At 37.5% G+C, this 26,706-nt stretch overlaps 1 protein-coding gene and 1 long non-coding RNA gene across 5 annotated transcripts in view; one reads left to right on the forward strand and one right to left on the reverse strand.

The window, feature by feature from the left end:
• Positions 1–4,188, forward strand: part of LOC126075894 (uncharacterized) — a 197,029-nt gene extending 192,841 nt beyond the window's left edge. Inside the window, exons 5-6 of the long non-coding RNA XR_007517316.1 lie at positions 1,214–1,340; positions 4,112–4,188. This is a non-coding gene — a long non-coding RNA (uncharacterized LOC126075894). The remainder of the gene's footprint in view (positions 1–1,213; positions 1,341–4,111) is intronic.
• Positions 1–26,706, reverse strand: part of NTN4 (netrin 4) — a 124,315-nt gene that overhangs the window by 66,832 nt on the left and 30,777 nt on the right. For all 4 annotated transcript variants that reach the window (XM_049884095.1, XM_049884094.1, XM_049884097.1 and 1 more), the window contains exon 3: positions 4,133–4,411. In XM_049884095.1, coding sequence (XP_049740052.1) covers positions 4,133–4,411 — 279 coding nt within the window. The remainder of the gene's footprint in view (positions 1–4,132; positions 4,412–26,706) is intronic.

Consider the following 26,706-nt stretch of genomic DNA (forward strand, 5'->3'; position numbering starts at 1 on the left):
ATACATAGAAGTTCAGTTGGGAAAAACTTGCAATGAAATTATATGAAAGATCCTAAAACCTGCCTTATACAGCTAGCTAAGTAGTATTTTCATCAAACTCTATTGTGGCCTAGTGGTTAAGTGCTACAGGTGCTAACCAAGAAGTCGGCAGTTCAAATCTGCCAGGGGCTCTTTGGAAACTCTATGGGGCAGTTCTACTCTGTCCTATAGGGTCGCTATGAGTCGGAATCGACTCGATGGCAATGGGTTTGGTTTTTTTGGTTCTATTATATGGCTTATGGGTTTGGTTTTTTTGGTTCTATTATTATGACTCCAGAGGTCTCAATGTTTATTCTTAGAACATATAAGTAAAAACATTAACACTCTTTTATAAAGAGTTTCTGAGTGCGAAAGAAAAATTCACCTTCAACAAGTATAGTTCAAGGCATTTAAACATCCTCCACGATATTCTAAAGTCTTTGTGTTTTCCAGTGGTTGATACTTCAGTAAGACAATGAAACGTTCCATATGTTCCTTTGCATTACCATTCGTCACCCAACAGCTGTAAAATCACCAGCTGCTGGGAAAAAAGACTAAATGAGTCCTCTACAGCTGCAAAGAGAAAAGCCTCAAGGTCTCATTTTCACATAATTTCTGGAATTCCAGCAGGCTGAAGTCTAAGTACGGTTTTTCCTTGCCAGAAGACTCCTAGCCTTGTAGTATGTCAAACAGCACATAAGCTATGATTTATTTTTGTTGTTGTTGGGGATGTATACGTGGAAGAAGTAGCAAAGGTAGCTGAGATAATACAAAGTAAATATCATCTACAATAAGTACTTGATGAAACCCTGGTGGTATAGTGGTTAAAGAGCTACAGCTGCTAATCAAAAGGTCGGCAGTTTGACCCCACCAGGTGCTCCTTGGAAACCCTATGGGGCAGTTCTACTCTGTCCTTTAGGGTTGCTATGCATCAGAATCAACTTGATGGCAACGAGTTATAAGTACTAGTATCTACTCTATCCTAGGCATTGGTTATCATATTTCCTAATTCTCACAATAACCATGTAAAGTGTATATTCTCTCAATAATTATGTAAAGTAGATATTATACTCATTTTGTTAGCAGACTAAGGTTCATTGAGACTAAGTAACTTAGTTAATCCTATCAAGAGTCAAATCCAGATCTGTGTACTCCAATGCCAGAATTTTAATCATTGCGCTGTTCTGCCTTCCAGCAAAATGAACAGATGAGGCAACACCGAACTGGCGAACTGGTGAGGCATAAATGGAAAGTATCTGGGGAGAGTAGGAATCATGGAGCAGGTGGTGCTACTTTAAAAGACTCCCTAGGAGCATTTCAAGGTAAATGGTGCCGCCAACTTGTATCCCATTTCTTGCCATTTCCTATTCCTTTCTCCCAAAGAAAGAAGATGACCCTAAACACTTATATAGCCTAAGAAACAAAGTATCTTAATTCCTTAATTCTGTACCAGCCATTAAAAATTCTAGCTCATAAAATCAGATTTCATTAATTTATTACTTGTCCTAATAACAATATTACACAAATGTACAAGGACAACTGACCTCATAGCTATGTTCTTAATGAGGCAAACAAAAGACCCCCCAAAACTACACTTTTAATGTGCAATTTGCTCAGCTAAGCAATTATGGGAATAAGAACATCACATTCAAAAGAGGCAACTATTTCCAAATTTAATATCAACTCTTTACAATCCAGAAAAAATATACATAAAAATAAAATGCACCTAAGCTTAGGGGTGGGAGAAAAATGAATCTTTCACATCTCCAATATAAGCCTCTGTTGGCCCAATTGCTTTTGACTTTTTTAAAAAAGGAGAGAAGAGACAGCTTGGAATCTCATGGAACTGTATTCCTGGAAGCCAACATAATCTTGGCCACTTTGCCTGGTTTTTACCCCTTGCCTGGTCCCAGCTCCAGATTTGGCTTGGCCTGGCCTTGTTAATGCATGTGCTGTAGCTACAGCACTAGGGGCTACCATCCCTGTTGCCAATTGAATTCAATTTGAAAAATGGGTAGCAGGATGTCACAAAACTGGTATTATTTAAAAAGGAAATTGCTTTCCATTTTAAAGAATCCTGAGATTAGTAAGGAAATGAGGTTTCCATTCCACAAAGTCTTCTAGGATGGGGATTTCTCATTCTAACATCCCTTTGAAATGGAAAAACATTTACTATATGATCCCCTTCATTTGGTTATCTATATCAACTTATGGGTTGATAATTTTCTTGCTGTCAGAAAGTTGTATGGAATAGTTGTATTTATGGCTTCTGCAAAAGTTTCTGTCAACTTTGGGTAATTATCCCTTGTTGAATTCAGAGAACTAATAGAAACTTCTAGAATTTTCCCCTTAGCCTTAGAAGATGTTGCTAACTCTTTTGAAAGTTTAAGTTCAGAGATCTTACTAAAACAACAACACAATAAACCCCAAGAACTATTGCTTTTAAATGCATACTCATGAAGGTTTTATAAGGCTCTTGAGGACTCTGGTAATTTGGTATGGTTGATCCCAGCAATTTGAGTTCACAACTATTTATTAAGGGCCTATTCTGTGTCATGTTTTGGAGGCCTCTAGGCTTGTATGTGTCCCTTTGCTCAGGATTCTACCATCAAGTGGTCCTATAAGTCTTGGATTATGAAAGACAGTTGAGGAAACAGAAGGCCTGCATACCCTGCTTTCAATGTTTTCACTTAAAATATAATGGCAGAAATTTATTAGCACTCTACCTCACATAAACTTTTAAGTTTACAGTCCAGCAGGTTGACATGTCTCTAGAATATCTAGACTGTTTTCTATTTGAATCATACCTGAACTCAATTAATTTAGACATACCAAATTATTCCATACTTTATTTGATTTTTTTTTTTTTATTTGAAGCAATATTAGTCCAAAGATCCTTCAGTGTCTGGAAACTAGTAGGTATTTATTGAGTGAATGCTGCATGTTCTTCAACTCTGGGAGCCCTAGCTTTACTTCTTGAAGTAATAGCATTGTTTTCTATCTTTGTTATTCTCTGGACTCTATCCTAGTCATTTTAGTTACCCCAGCAACACAGCCAATACAAACTGTCTTGCTGGCTAACTGGTTCATGGTCCCGGCTGGTTTTATCCTACATCAGGGCTGAGAGAAATAAGAAACAATGTGGAAGTCTACCTTTTAGGTAATGCAGTAAGGATACTGTGAGGTCCTTTAAATTTTATTTATTTATTATTATTGTTAGCTCAGTAGTATCAGGGCAAAATATAACATTAAAGAATTGGCATGCTCTCCTATTTTCCTTCTCCTTGCCTAATCCCCAACCATAAACTCTGGATGCGTCACAACAACGTCCTTGCTGGCAGCGTCTGTATCTTTTTTGAAAGAAGGTTAAGTGAAGACAGACAATGATATTAATCTTTCATCATCTCCCTATTCCTATGTCACTATCATTCAATAAAACACCCATTGAGCACCTACTTCTGGTTCAGGTAATTCACTAGGCCCTGAAGTTAAAAAGATCACTGTCACTGTCCTCAGGGATTTCATGGTCTTCTAGGGGACTTGGATAAGGAAAAATTCAGCAGAAAGCACAGGAAGATGTGTGAACCTAGAGGAAAGAGAGTTTAGCTCTGCCTTTTTTTTTAGGAGTAAGAGGGGTTAGGCTACTCTTCAGGAGAGGAGAATTATTATTCATTGTATTGGCTGGGCAGCAAAAGATGCCAGGCATTCATTAAATTGAGGTTCTTTTTTTTTTTCATTTTAAAATCTACTCAACAATGGTCCCCATTTACTGTCAAAACTGGCTTTTGTGTGATAATGCCACTAGCATGATTATGCCAACTTCTCACTACTGCTCACCTTACCCTTAATATCTGGAGGTCAGGGTACTAAAAACTGGCATGGGTGTTTTCACTGAATGAGGAATCTGGTTATCGTGTTTGATTATTTATAATTCTAAAGCTGAAGATTAAAAAACAAGTTAATAGGCACTTCATAGGTTGTAAATGGAGTCAGGAGAGTAATCAGCAGAGGAAGAAACAAGAAGCATTATGTTAGGCATATACCAACTCTGAGGGAACTAAGCTGAAGGGAATTTATGATTTGTTTTTCTTAGGTGAGGCCTTGCTTTACATACCATGTGGAATGCTCCTGGTGCCTTGACAGGTCTGAAGCCATCCACAGGTACGCACTGATCAGCGTGGCCATTACAGAAGCAGCTTCCCTTGACAATGAAATCATATATTGCATAGTGTGTAAAATGCTGAGGCTTTGTATTCAGGTCATTTCTCTGACAGGGACAAGACTGTCGTTTTAGTAGCTGCACACGGAGGTTGGTGATCTTCAACTGCTCCTGAACTTTGGCACTGTAAGGGTTCTCTGCATCATATGGTGGTGATAAAGCTCTGAAAATAACCTGTAAAAAAAAAAAACACCATGTGTATATAGGTCTGTATGCAAACCCTCAGTTGTTTGTCCAATATAGTCCTGGTTTGCCTTATACCTTTTGTATACTGGAAGTGATAACAAGGGGTTTTTAGACCTCGATCACACCTGGGGAAGAACTGCCCTGTTATATCAAGGAGCAGGTGTGCTACTGTTTGGATACAGAAGAATTATAAACACAGCAACCAGCAGAGACCTGAATGTTGAGATGAAGCTAGTATGCAAAGATCTTGGGGGAAGAGCATTCTGGGACAGAAGGCACAGTAAGTATAAAGGCCTTGAAGCAGAATCAAGCTTGGCTTGTTCAAGGAAAAACAGGGCCAGTGTGACTAGAGTCCAGTGTACAAGGGGAGAGAGGCTGGAGAGGAGGGCAGAGAGCCAGTACACTACAGATCAAATAGAGAGTCTTTTGAAGGTCATGGTAGAGTCATTCTACTATAGTGGGCAGCCCCTGAAAGGTTTTAAGCAGAGAAGTGGTATGATCTGATTTACACTTTTTGAAGAGATAACCTTTGCTTTTGTGAGGAGAATGGATTATAAAGGGTAAAGAATAGAAACAGAAGACCAGTTAGGTAGCAACTACAAAATCAACATCCAGGAATTTATGTTTCTAAATGAGTGTTGACCCTTTCAATATAGACACATTGAAAGACTAATCAGTTATTAATTTGGGCTACCATTGCTACAAATAGTTTTTTGTGCTTTCCTAGAACTGCCTGTCCAAGCTTGTGGCACATTTTGGAATATCTTTACTGGTAGTGAATACACATCCTTTGAGGGTGGATTATTTCTGAAAACAGTAAAAATAGTCACTTAAAACCAAACCTAGTGACCAAAGTGGTTGCTCAAGATCATTAACAGCACTTCTGGTCCAATGCAGGATGTAATAAGACTATTTTTATTGTGTAGGTTATATATAGACTCTTAAGGCAATTTAAAACTAGCTCCAGGGAGGAAACCAGAGGGAGGAAGGTTCAGAAGGGACAGACTTTGGCTACTGGGAGGCCTTTGGGCCTATGTGTGTGTGTTTACATTATATGGGTTAGTAAGAAGGGCCTTGGGGTGGGTGGGATGGTATAAAATTCTTTAGCTAACCTGTTACTTGGGGGAACAGGGGTTGGTGGAAGGAGGGAGAAAATCACTGCCAGTGGAAACAAAGGAATATAAAAAAAAATCCAAAATATGTTATAATATGAAACAGCATTATAAGGGAGCCAATACTAAGTTATACCTTGGTATGCATGTTTTTAAGAAGACAAAAAATAGATTAAAAAAAACTCAATTTCTATAGTAAGATCCATAAAGTTTCCCCGAGAAATTCTTAAGTATCTTTTGGCTTTTAAGGTGTATTAAAGCTCTATTAACAAAAACCCAGAAACATTTTTGATAACCAAGTAGTATGAAAATAATTATAAAAAAGCAGGCTTTGGAAAAAGTCTCATTTAGGGAGAATGTATCTTAAAGCAACTTTCCAGAAAAAATCTCCTTTTAAGCAATATTTTAGATATAAAAATTTCATTTTAGAAATTAATTTTACACTAGAAGTATGAAAAGGCAATGATCAACTTTGTAGGATCACATTTCCAGGTCCACGGTACAGAGCTGTCCTCAATGAAATATAACTTCGGGAAGAAAGGGTAATAATTCACTGGATACTTGGCCTCTTACAGTCTGTTCTTCATCCAGCAGCCAGAGTGATTTTCTGTAAACTCCCGTGATTAAACCCACTGCCTGCCCAAAGACCTGTCATTTCTTTTAGATTAAACACAAGGTCCTTATAAGGGCCCTGCCTTATTTTTCTTCTTAGTACTTCTTACCACTGGGCACACTATATTTGTAGTTGTTTATTGGTTTGCTGTCTTCCCAGTTTAGAATATAAACTTTATGAGAGCAGGGACTTTGTTTTAGTCACTGGTGTGTCTCCAGCACCCAGGACAGTACCTGGCATACAGGAGGTGAAGGTAAATTTTTGGTGAAGGAATTGATTAATTATAAAATTGTTCTTGGCATTTGTGTAATAGGTAAGACTTTAAAACATTTATTTATTTATTTTACAATGAAGTCCTTTCTGAATTTCAAACAACTAACCTTCCTTATATAGAGTCCTAAACAGATTCCTGGTCTAAAATCAGGAAAGGTGTGTCAGTATTGTATGTTTTCACCACACTTATTCAATCTGTACACTGAGCAAATAATCCCAGAAGCTGTACTATATGAAGAAGGTGGCATCAGACTTGGAGGAAGACTCATTAACAACCTGCTATATGCAGATGACACAACTTTGCTTGCTGAAAGCAAAGAGGACTTGAAGCACTTACTGATGAAGATCAAAGACTACAGCCTTCAGTATGGATTACACTTCAACATAAAGAAAACAAAAATTAAATCAGCAGAATCCAACATAAATGTTATTTTGCCCCTATCTTAGTAGGAGGATAGAGCCTTGGTTGCACAGTGGTTAAGAGCTCAGTTGCTAACCAAAAGGTCAACAGTTTGAATCCACCAGCTGCTCCTTGGAAACGCTATGGGGGCAGTTCTGCCTTTTCAGCAACAGTTTTTTTTTTTGGTAGTTGGAGGATGATAGTATTTCTAAACAATATGTTGCCTCATATGCTTTATTAGGCAAAAGAGCAAAACTTAGGACTGTGTTAGGAACATGTGTCTATTACTAAATAATAAATCACTGTTCAATCTATTAGAACTCTGTGGTTAAAAATCAATCCATCGATATATTTATTGAATGCCTACTAAATGGAGAATGCTATATCTGTAAGTATACAAAGATCGATGACAAATTTCTTGTCCTCAAGAGGCTTATGAGGAGCTCTCTGGTAATCCTATAAATAAAACAAACAAACAAACAACCCAAACCTGTTGCTGTTGAGTCACTTCTGACTCATAGCAACCCTATAGGGCAGAGTAGAACTGCCCCATAGGGTTTCCAAGGAGTGCCTGGTGGATTTGAACAGCTGACCTTTTAGTTAACAGCCGAATTCTTAACCACTATGGCATCAGGGTTTCCAATCATATAAATATAAGCATTAAAATCAGCGCAACAAATATCCAATTCCAGCATCAAAAAAAGAAAGAAAACAAATTAAAAATCCTCACAACTGGACCCAATAAGCAACATCATGATAAATGGAGAAAATATTGAAGTTTTCAAAGCTTTCATTTTACTTGGATTCAGAATTAATGCCCATGGAAGCAACAGTCAAGAAATCACATGACATATTGCATTGTGCAAATCTGCTGCAAAAGACCTCTTTCAAGTGTTAAAAAGCAAAGATGTCATTTTGAGGACTCAGGGGCTCCCAACTCAATTGAAAATGGTATTTTCAATCACCTCATATGCATGAGAAAGCTGGGCAATGAATAAGGAAGACTGAAGAAGAATTGATGCCTTTGAATTATGGTGTTGGTGAAGAATATTGAATATACTGTGGAGTGCTAGAAGAAGGAACAAATCTATCTTGGAAGAAGTACAGCCAGGAAGCAAGGATGGTGAGACTTTGTCTCACTTACTTTGGACATGGTATCAGGAGGGAGCAGTTCCTGAAGAAGAATATCATGCTTAGGTAAAACAGAAAAGGGTCAGCAAAAAGAGGAAGTCCCTCAATGAGATGGTTTGACACAGTGGCTGCAACAATGGGCTCAAGCATAACGATTGTGAGGATGGCACAGGACTGGGCAGTGTTTTGTTGTGTTGTGCACAGGGTCGCTATGAGTCTGAATCAGCTCGACGGCACCTAACAACAACAAACAGATTCACATTCTGCATTTCACGTTATAGCACTAGACGGTGAAGTGCAAGAACTTGCATTATAACTATAGTAATAAATAACTGAAAAATTGACCAGTATGTGTATTTCTGGAATCCCTGGATGGTGCAAACAGTTAATGCACTTGGTTCCTAACGGAAAGGTTGGAAGTTTGAGTCTACTCAGAGGCTCCTTGGAAGTCACTGAAAATCCCATGGAGCACATTCTGCTCTGACACGCATGGGGTTGCCATGAGTCAGAATCGACTTGAAGGCAACCGATTTTGTTTAAATTTCTAAACTTGTAAAATTTAGAAAAAGTTGTATCTTAAACTGAAACAATAATCTGCCCCATTTATCCACATGTAAAATGATGGAAAAAAAAAAAAAAACCAAAACATTATGAGATAAAATTTTCCCACAAATATTATGTCACATGTGTGAGTCAATATAGAAGTAATGTCTTTTTCTTTAATAGCCTAAATTAGAACATGATTTTATATTTTGAATAAGTTTTAAAAATTGAACCCATTTTGTATTTTATTTGGGACTTATTTTCAATGACATCCCCAAGTACTGGCATTTCTGTTAGATATTCATGAGGAACTCTTGCTGTAAATAAAATAAATAATGTGGCTACTTCCTATTTTATCAACCGTAGTAAAGCAAGGACACAAGAAAGGATAACTACTACTAACCAAATAAGTATTCCACTGTGAAGCCTATGGTGTATTTCTCTATGTTGTCTGCCCACCCTTCCTTTTCCTGAACATTGGTAGCAACTGTTTGCTTTCTCTGTTCCTGTCTTGACATTTACCCTAACTCCCTCTCCCTCCCCATCCCACCCTCCCTGGCCTTGAGAAATGTTCAGCGTATGCAAGGCCAGAGGAAGACCTGTCAAGGTTTGTAGGAACTTAGAAGCTCTTTTGCTTCCTGAATCCAGACTGTGGAAGCTGAATGGTGACTCTGTGCTTGTTGTGCATGACACCACAGTTGGCACGCTGATATCAGCAGGGAAGGGACAGCATGATCCCTGAGGCTACATGCTGGAAAGGAGACAGCAGAGTGCTACAGACACAAAAGTGAACCGGAGCTTAAACCATGAAGTCTTTTCTCCAGAAAGGAGACGCCTTAATCTGATACCCTGGGAAATGGATCTGCCCTGCATCCGGAAACAGAGTACGCCAATCCAGATGCTTCAAGCTTCTGGCAGGTCGCCCTTTGGGTCCCACCCAGTTTTTCCTCATACTTCCCAGAAGCAGCCTACATGGCACTAACATGAAGTAAGAAAATGTGCTGAAGCCCTCCATGTAATTTCAGCCATTTCCATTGTTGTTCTGGTAAGAAACAGCATGTAGCGATGGGCCCATCACTGTCCCTCTGTCTGTGATTGCTTCTAAATATACACTTCCAACAATATGTATTTAAAAAGCCAGAGGGTGACTAAGATCAAGCTTATTTTGATATTTCCAGCTTGTTAGTGCTACTGACCAGGACTTCATGATCTTATTTTTTTAGTTAAAAAATGTTATTATTTTTTAGTGATTAATATGCTTATTACATAAAAATCTGTCACTCAAAATATAAAAGGTCTACAATGTGATCCACCCAAAGACAACCAGGGATACCAACTGGACAATATCTTTCCATCTAAACTTCTGTACGTATACAGAATGTAAACAGCTTTGTTTCGATTTAACAATACCTTGTGAATATCTTCCCAAATCTGTAAATACACTTCTATGTCAGTGGTTCTCGAAGTGTGGCCCCCAGGCCAACAGCATGAGTATCAAACTGGGAACTTGTTAGAAATGCAAGTTCTTGGACCCTATCCTAGACCTAGTGAATCAGAAATTCTGGAGATGGGGCCCAGTAATTTGTGTTTCAGCAATAATTTCAGGCTATTTTGATGCATAATAAAGTTTGAGAAACAGTGCTACATAACATTAAAAGCCTGCTTGGAATTTCTTTGTATAGATATGACATGGGAAACCCTGGTAGCATAGTGGTTAAGTGCTACAGCTGCTAACCAAAGAGTCGGCAGTTCAAATCCACCAGGTGCTCCTCAGAAACTCTGTGGGGCATTTCTACTCTGTCCTATAGGGTCGCTATGAGTTGGAATCGGCTCGACGGCACTGGATTTTGGGTGAGATATGACATAATTTATTTAGCCAGGCCTCTATTGTTAGGAATCTAGGTTGTTTCCAACTTTTCAGTATAACCAACTGCAATGAAAATCTTGTAGCTAAAACTTTGTGGGCATTTCTAATAATTCCAAATGTGGAGTCAATGGGTGAAAGGAAATACAAAATTAAAAAAACAAAAAAAAAATCTGACCCTCTAAATGAATCATGGACCCTTTCCTACCTCACCTTTAGAATCTTCCCATTTCTCTGCTCTTGCCTGACTTCCTCCCTAAGCCCGCGCTCCCTGAAAGGTAGCCTGAGGATCTGGGTTCTTGGCTCAGGTCCTGCCGTTTCTTGTGCCCCATTGTAACAAAGAGACCCTTAAAAAGTTCAATACAGGTTAGAATCGCCTATCTCTTCTTTCTTTTCTAGAATACTCACAAAAATCTCTCAGAAATACTGAAAATTAGTAAAAACATCATTCCACACATCTTATTTATGCTGTGATCGAGATGCAAATTTAAATAGTTTCAACACGATGTGAACAGAATAAGGAATAGAATAAATATTAGGTACATAATAGTCAAGGAATTCAGTTTTAGAACCAAATTCATACCTATATATTGCTTCATGCCTGGAATTTTATTGCCTATGTTGAATCATAATAATTCAGGAAACTTAGTTATCACATTTAAAAAGTTTCTTTTTAACTGCTAGCTTGTGGAGTATTTCAGGTCCAAGTTGATTACCCATCTATTGACTTTAGCACTTTTACACTATTATATTGTTATTGCCTATTTAGTTGTTTAATGTATAAGGCTCAGTATTCAGAGTGCTGAAATTTTGTCTATCTGGTTAATGGCTGTGTCCCCCAGCACCTCCCACAGACTCTGGTACATTGTAGCATTTCGTAATTACTGTTGAATGAATAAATGAACTATTTCTTCAAATACCATTTTATAAAGGAGAAGCTAAGCAGAGTACAGGATGTAGAAAAAGAAAGCAAGATGCTGTCACAAATTCTGCACTCTCAGTGAGAGGTGTTAAACACACACACATACGTATAAATCCCTACATAAGAATTTGTAATACACTTCTAAATGGCTTTATGGATTCTTTCTCTTCAGCGGCACACAAGAGCTTTCATATCCCTAGTGTCTTAGTCATCTAGTGTTGCTATAACAGAAATACCACAAGTGGATGGCTTTAACAAAGAGAACCTTATTCTCTCATAGTCCAGTAGGCTAGAAGTCCGAATTCAGAGCTCCGGCACCAGGGGAAGTCTTTCTCTCTCTGCTGGCTCTGGAGGAAGGCCCTTGTGATGCATCAGTCTTCCCTTGGTCTGGGAGCATTTCAGCCCAGGAACCTCAGGTCCAAAGGATGTGCTCTGCTCCTGGCACTGCTTTCTTGGTAGTTTTTGAGGCCCACCTATCTATCTCTCTGCTTGCTTCTCTCTTTTATACCTCAAAAGAGATTGGTTTAAGACACTATCTAATCTTGTAGACCTCATCACTATAACTGCCAGTAATCCTTGTTATTATATTGATAGGATTTACAACACATAGCAAAAATCTCATCAAATGACAAAATGGTGGACAATCACACAATACTGGGAATCATGGCCTAACTAAGTTGACACGTATTTTTGGGGGACACAATTCAATCCATGACACCTAGGAAAAGGACCAGGGAGGCATGAGCAAGTACTCCAACAAATAGAAATATTAGATCTTTTCTATGGACTTTGGTCTAGGGTTTCTTATTTATCAAAAATGGAAACTTCAGAATCATAACCGCAGTTGTTCTTTAATGGTTTTTAAACAAAGAGGCAGCTTTTGGCTTCAATGATTTTCTCCTATTTATTGATTTCTGCTTCTATCTTTATTATTTCTGTTTACTTTGGGTTTAATTTGCTTTTCTTTACTAGTTTCTTCAAGTATATCATTGACTTGAGATCTTTCTTTTTCCCCAGGTATTTCTTTAGGTGCATCCCACAAATTTTGATATGTTTTCATTTAGTTCAAAATGCTTTCTAATTTCTCTCTTGGTTTCTTCTTTTACCCATGGGTTATTGAAGTGTGTCTTATTTAATTTCCAAATATTTGGAGATTTCTCAGATATCTTATTGATTTCTAATTTAATTCCATTGTGGTCAGAGACCATAGTTTGTATGATTTGAATTCTTTTATATTTATTGAGACTTGTTTTATTGCCCAGTATATGATCTGCCATGGTAAATGTTCCTTCTGCACTTGAAAAGATTGTGTATTCTCCTGTCATTGGATGTTCTATAAATATTAATGAAGACAAGTTGGTTGACGGTGTTATTCAAGTCTTCTGTATCCTTACTGATTCTCTTCTACTTGTTCCATCAATTGTATATACAGAGGGAGGCACTGAAATCTTTGACTATAATTATCCATTTATCTTCTTGTAAGTCTATCAGTTTTTTCTTCCTGTATTTTTAAAACTCACTATTATGTGCATAGCCATTTAGGATTGTTATATATTCCTGATGAATTGACTTCTTTATCAGTAGGAAATGTCCCTCTTTATCTCTGGTAATATTCTTTGATCTGAAATCTACTCTGTCTGATAGTAACATAGCCACTCAAGTTTCTTTTGATTATTGTCAGCATGGTATATCTTTTACTTTTAACCTAGTTGTGTCTTTATATTTAAAGTGGATTTTTTTGTAAGCAGTATAGTTGGGTCTTGTTATTTATTTATTTATATTTTATCTGATCTGATAGTCTATGCCTTTAACTGGAGGGTCTAGACCTTTCTACATTTAATGTGATTGTTGGTATATAAAAAAAAAGAATTTGTGTTTAAATCTACCATACTGCTATCTGTAAATAATTGGATTTCTTTGAGGACTGCTTTTTTTAAAAAAATTTTTATTGTGCTTTAAGTGAAAGTATAAAAATCAAGTCAGTCTCTCATACAAAAATTTATACACACTTTTCTATATATATATATATTTTTCTATATACTTCCAATTGCTCTCTCCCTAATGAGACAGCGTACTCCTTCCCTCCATTCTCTCTTTTCATGTCCATTTGGCCACCTTCTGACCCCCTCCACCCTCCCATCTCCCCTTTCAGACAGGAGATACCAACATAGTCTCGTGTGTCTACTTGATCCAAGAAACTCATTCTTCACCAGTATTGTTTTCTATCCCATTGTCCAGTCCAATCCCTGTCTGAAGAGTTGGCTTTGGGAATGATTCCTGTCTTGGGCAAACAGAAGGCCTGGGGACCATGACCACCGGGGTCCTTCTAGTCTCAGTCAGACCATTAAGTCTGGTCTTTTTATGAGAATTTGGGGTCTGCATCCCACTGCTCTCCTGCTCCCACCGGGGTTCTCTGTTGTGTTTCCTGTCAGAGCAGTCATCGGTTGTAGCCAGGCACCATCTAGTTCTTCTGGTCTCAGGCTGATGTATTCTCTGGTTTATGTGGCCCTTTCTGTCTCTTGGGCTCATAATTACCTTGTGTCTTTGGTGTTCTTCATTCTCCTTTGATCCAGGTGGCTTGAGACCAATTGATGCATCTTAGATGGCTGCTGGCTAGTGTTTAAGACCCCAGACACCACTCTCCAAAGTGGGATGCAGAATGTTATCTTAATAGATTTTATTATACCAATTGACTTAGATGTCCCCTGAAATCATGGTCCCCAAAACCCCACCCCTGCTACACTAGCCTTCAAAGTGTTCAGTTTATTCAGGAAACTTCTTTGCTTTTGGTTTAGTCCAGTTGTGCCGACCTCCCCTGTATTGTCTTTCCCTTCACCTAAAATAGTTCTTATCTACTATCTAATTAATGAAGCCCCCTCTCCCTCCTTCCCTCCCTCCGCCCTCTCGTAATCATCAAAGAATATTTTCTTCTCTGTTTAAACTACTTCTCGAGTTCTTATAATAGTGGTCTTATACAATATTTGTCCTTTTGCGACTGACTAATTTCACTCAGCATAATGCCTTCCATTGAGGATTGCTTTTAAGTTTTGTTAGGTAGAACCAGTATACCCTCTAGTACAGGGCTAATTCTGCATTGAGGCAATGAGTCAGAATTAACTCAAAGACAACTTTTTTTTTTGTTGTTGTTTATTGAGGTAATACCATTATAATTACTCTAGCAGTTCTACTCTGTCTTATAGGGTCGCTATGAGTCGGAATTGACTTGACGGCAATGGAGTGGGTTAATGAGTTAGGCTGCTAACCAAAAAGTTAGCAGTTCGAATCCACCAGCCACTTTTTGGAAACCTATGGGGAAGTTCTACTCTGTCCTGTAGGGTCGCTATGAGTCGAAATTGACTTGACGGCAATGGGGGAATGAGCTACAAGGTTGAAGTGGAGGTTTTCCACTCTGGCTGACTATTCCTGGCCTGTACGACCTCTGTGTTCCTTCTGTCATTCTGGTTGGTTTTCCTGGCCTTGGGTAGTTTTCTTACATGCATGCATTGATCAGTACTCAGCTGGAGATGTGAGGGCCATTTGTAGATCTCTGTATGTCTCTCTGGAAACCCTGATGGTGTAGTGGTTAAGTGCTACAGCTGCTAACCAAAGGGTTGGCAGTTCAAATACACCAGGCATTCCTTGGCAACTCTATGGGGCAGTTCTATTCTGTCCTATAGGGTCGCTATGAGTTGGAATCGACTCGATGGCACTGGGTTTGGGTTTGGGTTTTATATGTCTCTCTCAGTGAAGCTCTCTCCTCTCTGGTACTTTAACCTGAAAACTCTTGGCCTCCCCAGACTCTCAGCTCCTTAATTCAGGAAATGTATTAGTCTCCTCCTTCCTAAACTGCAGCCTGGAAACTCTCCCTTGGCAGTAAGCTTGGGCAATCACAGGGTTCACCCGATTTGTACCACCTCTCTCAGGGATCACTGTCCACCGCTGCATGATATCCAATACCTGAAAACTATTGTTTCAGATATTTTTTCCATTTTTTTTTTCCAGTGGATTTGAACTGCCAACGTTTTGGTTAGTAGCCAAATACTTAACTACTACGCCACCAGGGTTATTGGGCATATCAATCTAAAATATGAAAAATAATTTAAAATATAAGATCTAAACTTTGTGACTTTATTTAATGATTGTATGTTTTAGTAACTTGTATCTTTCTTTAGACACATAAACCCTTATTATAATTTTATTTGTAACTCATGATACCTGTTATAATCTACTTTATATTGTGTTTTTCACTATTTACACTATGTTTGATGCATCTTTGTATCCCTGACATCTAATTTAGTGTCTTATAGATTCTCAGTGATACTTATTGAATGAATGGGTCAATATAGAATCATGTGAAGACAGGTTTAATTTTATGATATAAAAATAATAGTATGATTATAATAAAATTATATTTTTGTAATGTACATTTTCTTCCTAAGAGAAAATAGTAGGTACATAGTACTTTAAAAAAAAAAATTTTTTTTTTAGTACTTAATATTAAACTTAATCATTATACAAAATATCTTATTTGTATGCTAATCTTGTACCAGCTCCAACATGCTTAGCAAAATTTTATTTTATAGAAAAATTTGATTTTATTTATTGATATTAATCAACACTAAAATACTTTTTGAATGCCAAATTTGAATAATATATTTTCAGTAATAAATTTACTTTAACTGCAAGACTGATTACAAAACATTTAGGCAGGAACCACTGGAACTTTTGTCTAATATACTTCAATAAAAAAACAAATTACCTCCACAATAAAAGCTATTTTTATATGAGAAAAAAATCACACGTCTCCCTTGACCTATTTAAGCCTGATTAGGATAGCATTGAGAAACATTTCTGATTGTATTGTAAAACCAGAAACCGAAACCCGTTGTTGTCGATTCCAACTCATAGTGACCCTATAGGATGGAGTAGAACTACCCCATAGAGTTTCCAAGGAGTGGCTAGTGGATTCGAATTGCCAACTTTTTGGTTAGCAGCTGAGCTCTTAACCACTGCATCACCAGGACTTCAACTGTATTATAAAGCCATCATTTATTTTATTTGGTTGTTTACTAGCAAACGGCATTTGCTTAATTCAGTTGAACTTTGTTACTCTTCATTGACAACTGTTCTGATTATTGTTAGCTTGACAACACACTTAAGACCTAAACATAGAAACCAATCTATTTGCTTCCATTTGTACTCAGCAAAACCTGCAAAAGCCGGAAACCATGTAAGGCAGAAACCTGTCAGAGAAGGAAAACTCAAATATTTTCCACTAAAATGAGTGATTAAAAATTCGTAAGACTGTACCGTGTCAAATGTGGAAAACTTGCGAGACCCAGCAAAACAAGGCAGTCCTGTTGAGTTCCAGCTCTCACAGGCTTCACTGTATTTATTAAGCTATTTCAAAATTTGAACCTCTCATAATTTTTAGATTGCTAAAATTTAGTGGGATTCACACACTCAAGTTTTTGTATTGTCACTTCACTTTAACAAGGAAGGTGAAACTTCAATTGACTTCTGTAGCCAGTCACTGGCACCATTTAAGTTGAAGCTCTTACGTATCCGAGTTGAAAAACTCAAAGAGCAAAGATCCAATGAGATAAGTATATATACTGTAATATGCTCTTGATATAGGCTTTCTGCTTTTGTGTGTAGTTAGCCTTTTTGGAAAGTATGTGAAAATTTAGGCTTTTAAAGGGTGGCAGTGAGTGGGAGTTTTGGTTTTAAGCAAACAGAAGACTGGACAAGGAGAAGGTAGCATAATTGACACGTGGGCGTCTGCAGTGGAGCAGCTGGTTGGTTTAATTTTAGAACATTTGTCCTCGAATGTGCCACTTTAAGTGAAGCACCTACTTGTCTGAGAGAAGTGTGTCTGTCTTTCAGATAACACCAAAATGCCCTTGTTTATACTCTGGAACATTAGGCACCTTGTTTCATCAGATAGCCCACATTTTAAAGTGGGAGAGTCTTATCTACTCAACTAGTCCTTCTGAGATAGGACACTATAGTCTAATAAAGCTCTCAATGGAGCAAGCTGAGGAATGCAGTGCACTCAAGTGACTTACTTGTATGATAACCTCGATTTGTAAGGACACAAAAGCCTCTTTGCATGTTTCAAGGGCATATTTACAGTTTTAAAATGATGAAAAGGCAGCTCCTTAAATATCTTCAGGGGGAAGGGAAATGACAGAACTGCAAGGAGGAACAAGAAACAAGACAGAAACCAAAATAAAATTAAAGATCAGGGCTAAAAATAAATAAAAATTGTTCTCCAGTCAATGGGGGATCCTAGCTCTTCCTTTGCCCGTAGCACTTGGAATCATAGGCTTTGAGTGTCAGAGAGTCCTTAGCAATCAATGATCTAGCCCAACTAGAGGAAACTGAGGCTTAGAGTGCTTAAAGTGACTTGCTAAAGGTCAACCAATAGTTTGGTGACAGAGTTAAGACTAGAATTCAGTCTCTTCTGACCTAATGACTTTTCCACTATAACCTACTTTATACTTGTTTCTGTATCTAGCTGTTTCTGAAATAAAGTTAGATTTAAAATATAAGATTAAAGAAAACATATATAATTTATCTCACTTCCACTTGTCATTCTAATAATGGATGTGATTAACTGTGCCACTTGTGTTCTATTAAAGGATGTGGCTAACTGTAACCCTTGCTAGAAGCAATGATACCTGCTTCTATTTGGCTCACAGGTATGTAGTGAAGATTTTCCAAAAGGTATCAGATATAGGGAGTCCCTGGGTGGTACAAATGGTTAACCCACCTGGCTGTTAAAAATGTTGGTGGCTGTAGTCTACCCAGAGGCACCTTGGAAGAAAAGCCTCGCTATCTACATCTGACAAATCAGCCACTGAAAGCCTTGTGGATCACAGTTCTGCTTTGACACACATGAGTTGGAGTCAACTCAATGGCAACTGCCTTAACAAATGTAGAAATGCTTGGAAAATCACTGATCTTTATAAGTGCAATTGATTGGTATCTAGCCTTTTACTGGGTAGTTGCTTTGTTTTTGCCATTGTCCCTTCTTTGGGACTGAGTCCTATCTGTGAATGCAGCCAGTGTCTAGGATTCATTGACAGACCTCTCAGACATCTGTCTGAGGCTTCGTAGATTGTCTGTCTACCTGGATAACTTCCAAATATTGATCCCCTCTGTTTGCTGACCTACATCGGAAATTGCTGTATCCTTGGACGTCATATCTGGTCTGTCTGAATGAAAGCTGTCAGCTGAGCCATCACATCTAGCCCATCCTAGTTGCAGGTCTAGTGCTAGGCCCTGATCATAAACCACATCTACATAGTATATTCCTGAGTAAGTTAAGTTGCTTTCAGGACCTCTCTTAACTCCTTTGACTCCCTCACTCTTCCCCCCAAACCTATGTCTTGTTGATTTGACCACCTACCTCCTGACTATCCATTTCTCTCCATTTCCACTAGCCCTGCTCAAGTATAGGCCACCATCAAGTCTCACTTAGGTTATTACAGTCTTTCCCAACTGATCTCCCTGCTTTAACTTCCCACCCCTGTGACTTTGGTTACAAATTTACATTCTAGTCATACTGAATTCCTGCCTGTTCCTAGAAAGCTTCATATTCTCACTTTTTTCCCAGGCCTTTGCCTGTGCTATTCCACCTGCTTGGAAAGCTTTTCACACCTGCCATTGGCTCCCACTGCCCTGCCTTCTTACTTGACCAACTCATACCCATATTTTAAGTATCATCTTAGATGTCACTTTCTTCAGAAAGCTTTCTTAACCATCCCTTTCCACTCCATGCCTAGATTAGCGGTTTCTCTTATGTGCTACTTTAAATGCCTGTTATTTCTTTCAGACTTAGCACTTACCTATTTTACTTGGTTGTATTGCATGCTAGACAGTAAGCTTCATGAGTACAGGAGGACCTTGTCTGTCTTGCCCACTAGTGTATAGTTATAGTAAGAGTGAACACATATTTATTGAAAAACCGTACTCACACTTAGAAATTATTTGTATTCTACAAACTGCTTTCATTTTTATTTATCTCATTTCATCCTTACAGTAAACCTATGAAGTAGATATTTTTCATTCCCATTTTTTAGATAGGAAAACTAAAGATGTTAAGTGACTTGTCCAAGGTCACCTACTAGTAAGTGGCAGAGGTAATATTTGAACTCAGGTTGTTGGAGTCCAAGTTCAGTGCTATTACCATTATATCATAGCTGACTCATTTGGCTATAGAATAACTTAAAGTATTTGAGCAGTTGATTAGGAACGTGAAATGAACAGCATTTCTCTTCAGGAGAGTTAATATAGAAAAGAGAAGAGCCTAAACCATAGTAAAGGCACTGGATGGAAGAAGGGAAGCAACCACATGTGAGAGGCAAAGAAATAAATGTCAGAAAAAAAAAAAAAAAACCTATAGAACTAAAGGTTAAGTTTTGGGGGACACACATGGTTAGAGGTCAGGAGGAAGGAGAATGCCAGAAATAATACAAAAAAGGGTCAATAAGCAACATTGGAAAATAATGAAAATTTAGTATCATATACCCAAAGGAACGGAGAACGCAAAGAAAGAAGATGTAATAAATGGTAAATGTAATTCAAAAGAAAGAAGACTGAGAAAAACTTTTCGGATTTGGCCAGATCACAGGTGACTTTTTGAAAACCTAGATGGAATAAGGGTCAGTGTGTAAAGTTTTCAGAAAACAGTAGTGACAACGAAATGGAAGCAAGAGAGAAGAGATTGAAGAATTTTGGCAGTTTGTTTATTCATTCATCAGTTGACAGATATTTGGGTTGTTTCCAGATTTTGGCTATTATGAATAAAACTGCTATGAACATTCACATACAAGTGAGTGTGAGGACATAAGTTTTCATTTTTCTTGGGTATTAGGAGAGGAATTGCTAGGTAGTGTGGTAAGTGCATATTTAACTTTATAAGGAACTGCCAAACTGTTTTTTAAAAGTGGCTAGACTATTTTTCAGTCCTACTGGCAATGTATGAAGGGAGGTCTAGTTGCTCCACATCCTCACCAATTTGCTATTGTCAGTCTTTGTAATTTTACTGTTTATAGTGAATGTGAGCAGTATCTCATTGTGGTTTTAATTTGCATTGCCCTATTTATTTTTTATTATTTACTGGTTGACTGACTAATGATGTTAAGCATCTTTTCCTGTGTTTATTTGACATACATCTTTGGTGAACAGTGTGTTCAAATCTTTTGCCCATGTTTTTCTTCTGGTGGTTTTTCCTCTTATTGCATTATAAAAGTTCTTTATAGGTTTTTATATGTAAATATATATTTGTATACATGATTTTCAAATATTTTTTGCAAAGTTCAATTTATCATTATTTTCCTTTTATTATTTGTGCTTTTTGTGTTTTATTTAAGAAATCTTTGCCCACCTCAAGGTCATAAGTATTTTCTCCTATTTTTTTTTTTCCTAGAGATTTTATAGGTTTGGCACTTACATTTTGGTCAATGGTCCACTTTGAGTTAATGTTTGTATATAGTGTGAACAAAGTATTAAGGTTCATTTTTCTTTTTTTTTTGGCCTATGGATGTTCAGGAAACCCTGGTGGTGTAGTGGTTAAGTGCTACAGCTGCTAACCAAAGGGTCAGCAGTTCAAATCCGCCAGGCACTCCTTGGAAACTCTATGGGGCAATTCTACTCTGTCCTACAGGGTCGCTATGAGTAGGAATTGACTCGATGATACTGGGTTTGGTTTTTTGGATGGATGTTCAATTGTTTCACCACCATTTGTTGAAAAGACTATCCGTTCTTCATTGAATCACTTTGACAACTTGGTTTTGCGTGGCTTTCTTTATGTTTCTTTTCTTTGAGGTTTATTGAGCTTCTTAGATTTGTGGATTTATAGTTTTCTTCAAGTTTGGGAAAAATTTGCCTATTATCCCATTAAATATTTTTTTTGATCCTCTGCTTCTCCTTTTAGACTCCAATTACATGAATGTTAGACCACTTAATATTGTCTCACAGGTCCCATATGCTCTTTTTATTCCATTCTCTTTTCTGTCTGTACTTCATTGTCTTATAGTGCTTATTGCAATGCCTTTGAATTCCCCAATATTTTCTTCGGTACTATCTAAACTGCTGTTAATCCTTTGCAGTATATTTTTCATTTCAGATTTGCACTTTCAATCTCTGGAAGTTCCATTTGTATCTTTTTAATATTTTCCATTTCTCTCCTCAACATATTCATGTTTTCTTGAACATATGGTATATATTTATAATAGCTTCTTTAATGTCTTTGTCTGCTAATTCTATCAGCTGTGTCATTTCTGGGTCTGTTTCTACTCCTGCTTCTTTTCATGCCTGTCAATTTTTGATTGAACATCAGACATTGTGAATTTTATGTTGCTGGTTGCTGGATTTTGATGTATTTCTCTAAGAAACGTTAGACATTGTTCTTGCATGCAGTCAATTTACTTGGGATATGTTTGATCTTTTTAGTTTTAATTTTTGTTAGGGTGAATCCAGGGTAGCATTTATCCTAGGGCTAATTTAACCCTGCTACTACCAACTTTTTGGTTAGCAGCTAAGCACTTAACCACTGTGCCACCAGGGTTCCAATATTAATGATATTGTTTGATAACTTCTGCAACAGTGGTCTCAAGAATAACACAATTGTGAGGATGGCACAGGACTGGGCAGTGTTTCGTTCTGTTGTACATAGGGTCGCTATGAGTCAGGATCAACTCAATGGCACCTAACAACAACAATCTAAACATATCTATGTTTCTATAAACATATAGTTCTTTTCTCTTATCCACTTTTTAAGAGTAAGAAAACTCTTAAATCCTAATAAGACTAAATGCCAGTGAAATTAATTATCCATTGTGGCAAAAGATTTAGCTTTTTTTTTTTTTTTTTTAACATTAAAGGCTTTAAAATTGGTTAGGACCCTCTGTTTATCCCTTCAATTAATCTTCCTTATAAAAATGCATATGTGTATAAATTAACAAACACTTCCCCTGACTAGGTATCAATGGAAAAGCACAATTGCTGATTAGTTTGACTTTAAAACTAGCTTCTTTGTTGAACATGTGTGTGCCTACTGAGGGATTTCTATAACGCAAACCTAACCAACATCTGCTTTCAACTTTTTCTTTAAGAAGCTTAATCAGTAGTAACCAAAATGTCCTGATTAGGGTTAAAAAAAAAAAAAAAAGAAAACCAAGCTTTAAACACTGTTACTCTGGTGGGGAGATCCTGGCTACCAAACAAATAGACTTCAAAGGGACCTCTCCACTTGCCCTAGACCACAGATAAATATTTGCTGTTACCTTAGTACTAGGAAGCATAAGGGCTACTTTGTCCTTCGCTTTCAGGAGACCTTGAAGATAGGCGTTAACACCATGAAAAGTTTTCCCAATAGAGACAAATTTTATGATACCTTTTTCCATTAAGTTCTAGTCTGAAGTATGAGGATTAGTTGCGAGAGTTCAGTTAAGAAAGAGAACTGAAAGCTGAATTAGAAGGACCAGACAGAGACTTGTTGACATAAAGACCAGTAATTGAGCAATTGTCATAAAAAGTAAAAAGTAGATCTTATTTTCTCTACTTTGATGAAATAAAATAGATCTACTAAAGGACTGGTAAGTCTAATTTATATGATTCAGAAGGGTAGAAAACTATGAAGTTAGTCTTATTTTCTTTTGTTCACAGAGTAAACTGATCGAGGAAAGCTGCAAGTACAGAATTTTTCAGGATGTTTAAGCCACTGGGCCTACAGAGCAAGAAAGCTCACAATTGAAACTCCGACTTCAAAGTAGAAATATGCTAACAAATTAAATCTCATTTCAACTTCTAAAAATGTTTCTTTTTCTTTTTTTTAATTTTTATTGTGCTTTAAGTGAAAGTTTACAAATCAAGTCGTACTCTCATACAAAAAATTATAAACACCTTGTTGCTCTCCCCTTAATGAGACAGCACACTCCTTCCCCCCCACTCTCTGTTTTCATGTCTATTCCACCAGCTTCTGACCCCCTCTACCCTCTCATCCCCTCTTCAGACAGGAGATGCCAACATAGTTTCCTGTGTCTACTTGATCCAAAACACTCATTCTTCACCAATATCATTGTCTACCCCATAGTCCAGTCCAATCCCTGTCTGAAGAGTTAACTTTGGGAATGGTTCCTGTCTTGGGCTAACAGAAGGTCTGGGGACCATGACCTCCGGGGTCTTTCTAGTCTCAGTCAGACCATTAAGTCTGGTCTTTTTACGAGAATTTGGGGTCTGCATCCCACTACTCCCCTGCTCCCTTAGGGATTCTCTGTTATGTTCCCTGACAGGACAGTCATTGGTTGTAGCCGGATACCATCTAGTTCTTCTGGTCTCAGGCTGATGTAGTCTCTGGTTTATGTGGCCCTTTCTGTCTCTTGGGCTCATAATTACCTTGTGTCTTTGGCGTTCTTCATTCTCCTTTGCTCCAGGTGGGTTGAAACCAATTGATGCATCCTAGATGGCCGCTTGCTAGCATTTAAGACCCCAGATGACAGTCTCCAAAGTGGGATGCAGAATGTTATCTTAATAGATTTTATTATACCAATTGACTTAGATGTCCCCTGAAACCGTGGTCCCCAAACCCCTGCCCCTGCTACACTGGCCTTCGAAGCATTCAGTTTATCTTGGAAACTTCTTTGCTTTTGGTTTAATCCAGTTGTGCTGACTGCTCCTGTATTGTGTGTTGTCTTTCCCTTCACCTCAAATACTTCTTATCTACTATCTAATTAGTGAAGTCTCCTCTCCCTCCCTCCCCCCCTCATAACCATCAAAGAATATTCTCTTCTCTGTTTAAACTATTTCTCGAGTTCTTTTAATAGTGGTCTTATGCAATATTTGTCCTTTTGCAGCTGACTAATTTCACTCAGCGTAATGCCTTCCAGATTCCTCCATGTTATGAAATGTTCCACAGATTCATCATTGTTCTTTATTGAATGGGTAATACTCCATTGTGTGAATATACCATAATTTATTTATCCATTCATCTGTTGATGGGCACCTTGGTTGCTTCCATCTTTTTGCTATTGCAAACAGTGCTGCAGTGAACATGGGTGTGCATATATCTGTTCGTGTAAAGGCTCTTATTTCTCTAGGATATAGTCCAAGGAGTGGGATTGCAGGATTCTATGGTAGTTCTAGTTCTAGTTTTTTAAGGAAGCACCAAATCAATTTCCAAAGTGGTTGTACCATTTTACATTCCCACCAGCAGTGTATAAGTGTTCCAGTCTCTCCACAACCTCTCCAGCATTTATTGTTTTGTGTTTTTTGGATTAATGCCAGCCTTGTTGGAGTGAGATGGAATCTCATTGTAGTTTTGATTTGCATTTCTCTAATGGCTAATGATTGTGAACATTTCCTCACGTATCTGTTAGCTACCTGAATGTCTTCTTTAGTGAAGTGCCTGTTCATCTCCTTTGCCCATTTTTTAATTGGGTTATTTGTCTTTTTGTGGTTGAGTTTTTGCAGTATCATGTAGATTTTAGAGATCAGATGCTGATCAGAAATGTCATAGCTAAAAACTTTTTCCCAGTCTGTAGATAATCTTTTTACTCTTTTGGTGAAGTCTTTGGATGAGCATAGCTGTTTGATTTTTAGGAGCTCCCAGTTATCTGGTTTCTCTTTTGCATTGTTAGTAATGTTTTACTTACTATTTGTGCCGTGGATTAGGGCTCCTAGCATTGTCCCTATTTTTTCTTCTGTGATCATTATTATTTTAGGTTTTATATTTAGGTCTTTGATCCATTTTGAGTTTGTTTTTGTGCAGGGTGTGAGGTATGAGTCTTGTTTCATTTTTTTGCTGATGGATATCCAGTTATGCCAGCACCATTTGTTAAAAAGACTGTCTTTTCCCCATTTAACTGACTTTAGGCCTTTGTCAAATATCAGCCGCTCATATGTGGATGGATTTATGTCTGGATTCTCAATTCTGTTCCGTAGGTCTATGTATCTGTTGTCGTACCAGTACCAGGCTGTTTTGACTACTATGGTGGTATAATACATTTTAAAATCAGGTAGAGTGAGGCCTCCCACTTTGTTCTTCTTTTTTCAGTAATGCTTTAGTAATCCAGGACCTCTTTCCCTTCCATATGAAGTTGGTGATTTGTTTCTCCATCTGATTAAAAAATGTCATTGGAATCTGGATCAGAATTGCATTGTATCTATAGATCACTTTTGGTAGAACAGACATTTTTACAATGTTAAGTGTTCCTATCCATGAGCAAGGTATGTTTTTCCACTTACGTAGGTCTCTTTTGGTTTCTTGGAGTACTGTCTTGTAGTTTTCTATGTATAGGTCTTTTGCATCTCTGGTAAGATTTATTCCTAAGTATTTTATCTTCTTGGGGGCTACCATAAATGGTATTGATTTGATTTCCTCTTCGGTGTTCTTTTTGTTGGTGTACAGGAATCCAACTGATTTTTGTATGTTTACCTTGTATCCTGATACTCTGCTGAACTCTTCTATTAGTTTCAGTAGTTTTCTTGAGGATTCCTTGGGTTTTTCTGTGTATAAGATCATGTCATCTGCACATAGAGATACCTTTACTTCTTCCTTACCAATCTGGATGCCCTTTATTTCTTTATCTAGCCTAATTTCCCTGGCTAGGACCTCCAGCTCAATGTTGAAACAAGAGTGGTGATAAAGGGCATCCTTGTCTGGTTCCTGATCTCAGGGGTAATGCTTTCAGACTCTCTCCATTTAGGATGATGTTGGCTGTTGGCTTTGTATAAATGCCCTTTATTATGCGAGGAATTTTCCTTCTATTCCTATTTTGCTGAGAGTTTTTATCATGAATGGATGTTGAACTTTGTCAAATGCCTTTTCTGCATCAATTGATAAAATTATGTGGTTCTTGTCTTTTGTTTTATTTATATGATGGATTACATTAATTGTTTTTCTAATGTTGAACCATTCCTGCATACCTGGTATGAATCCCACTTGGTCATGGTGAATTATTTTTTTGATATGTTGTTGAATTCTATTGGCTAGAATTTGTTGAGGATTTTTGCATCTAAGTTCATGAGGGATATAGATCTGTAATTTTTTTTTTTTTTGTGGAGTCTTTACCTGGTTTTGGTATCAGGGATATGCTGGCTTTATAGAATGAGTTTGGGAGTATTCCGTCATTTTCTATGTTCTGAAATACCCTTAGTAGTAGCGGTGTTAATACCTCTCTGAAAGTTTGGTAGAGCTCTGTAGTGAAGCTGTCCGGACCAGGGCTTTTTTTTACTGGGAGTTTTTAGATTACCTTTTCAATCTCTTCTTTTGTTATGGGTCTATTTAGTTGTTTGACCTCTGTTTGTGTTAGTTTAGGTAGGTAGTGTGTTTCTAGGAATTCATCCATTTCTTCTAGGTTTTCAACTTTGTTAGAATATAATTTTTCATAGTAATCTGATATGATTCTTTTAATTTC

This window comes from Elephas maximus, chromosome 4 (assembly GCF_024166365.1).
Source record: "Elephas maximus indicus isolate mEleMax1 chromosome 4, mEleMax1 primary haplotype, whole genome shotgun sequence".
Classification (NCBI taxonomy): domain Eukaryota; kingdom Metazoa; phylum Chordata; class Mammalia; order Proboscidea; family Elephantidae; genus Elephas; species Elephas maximus.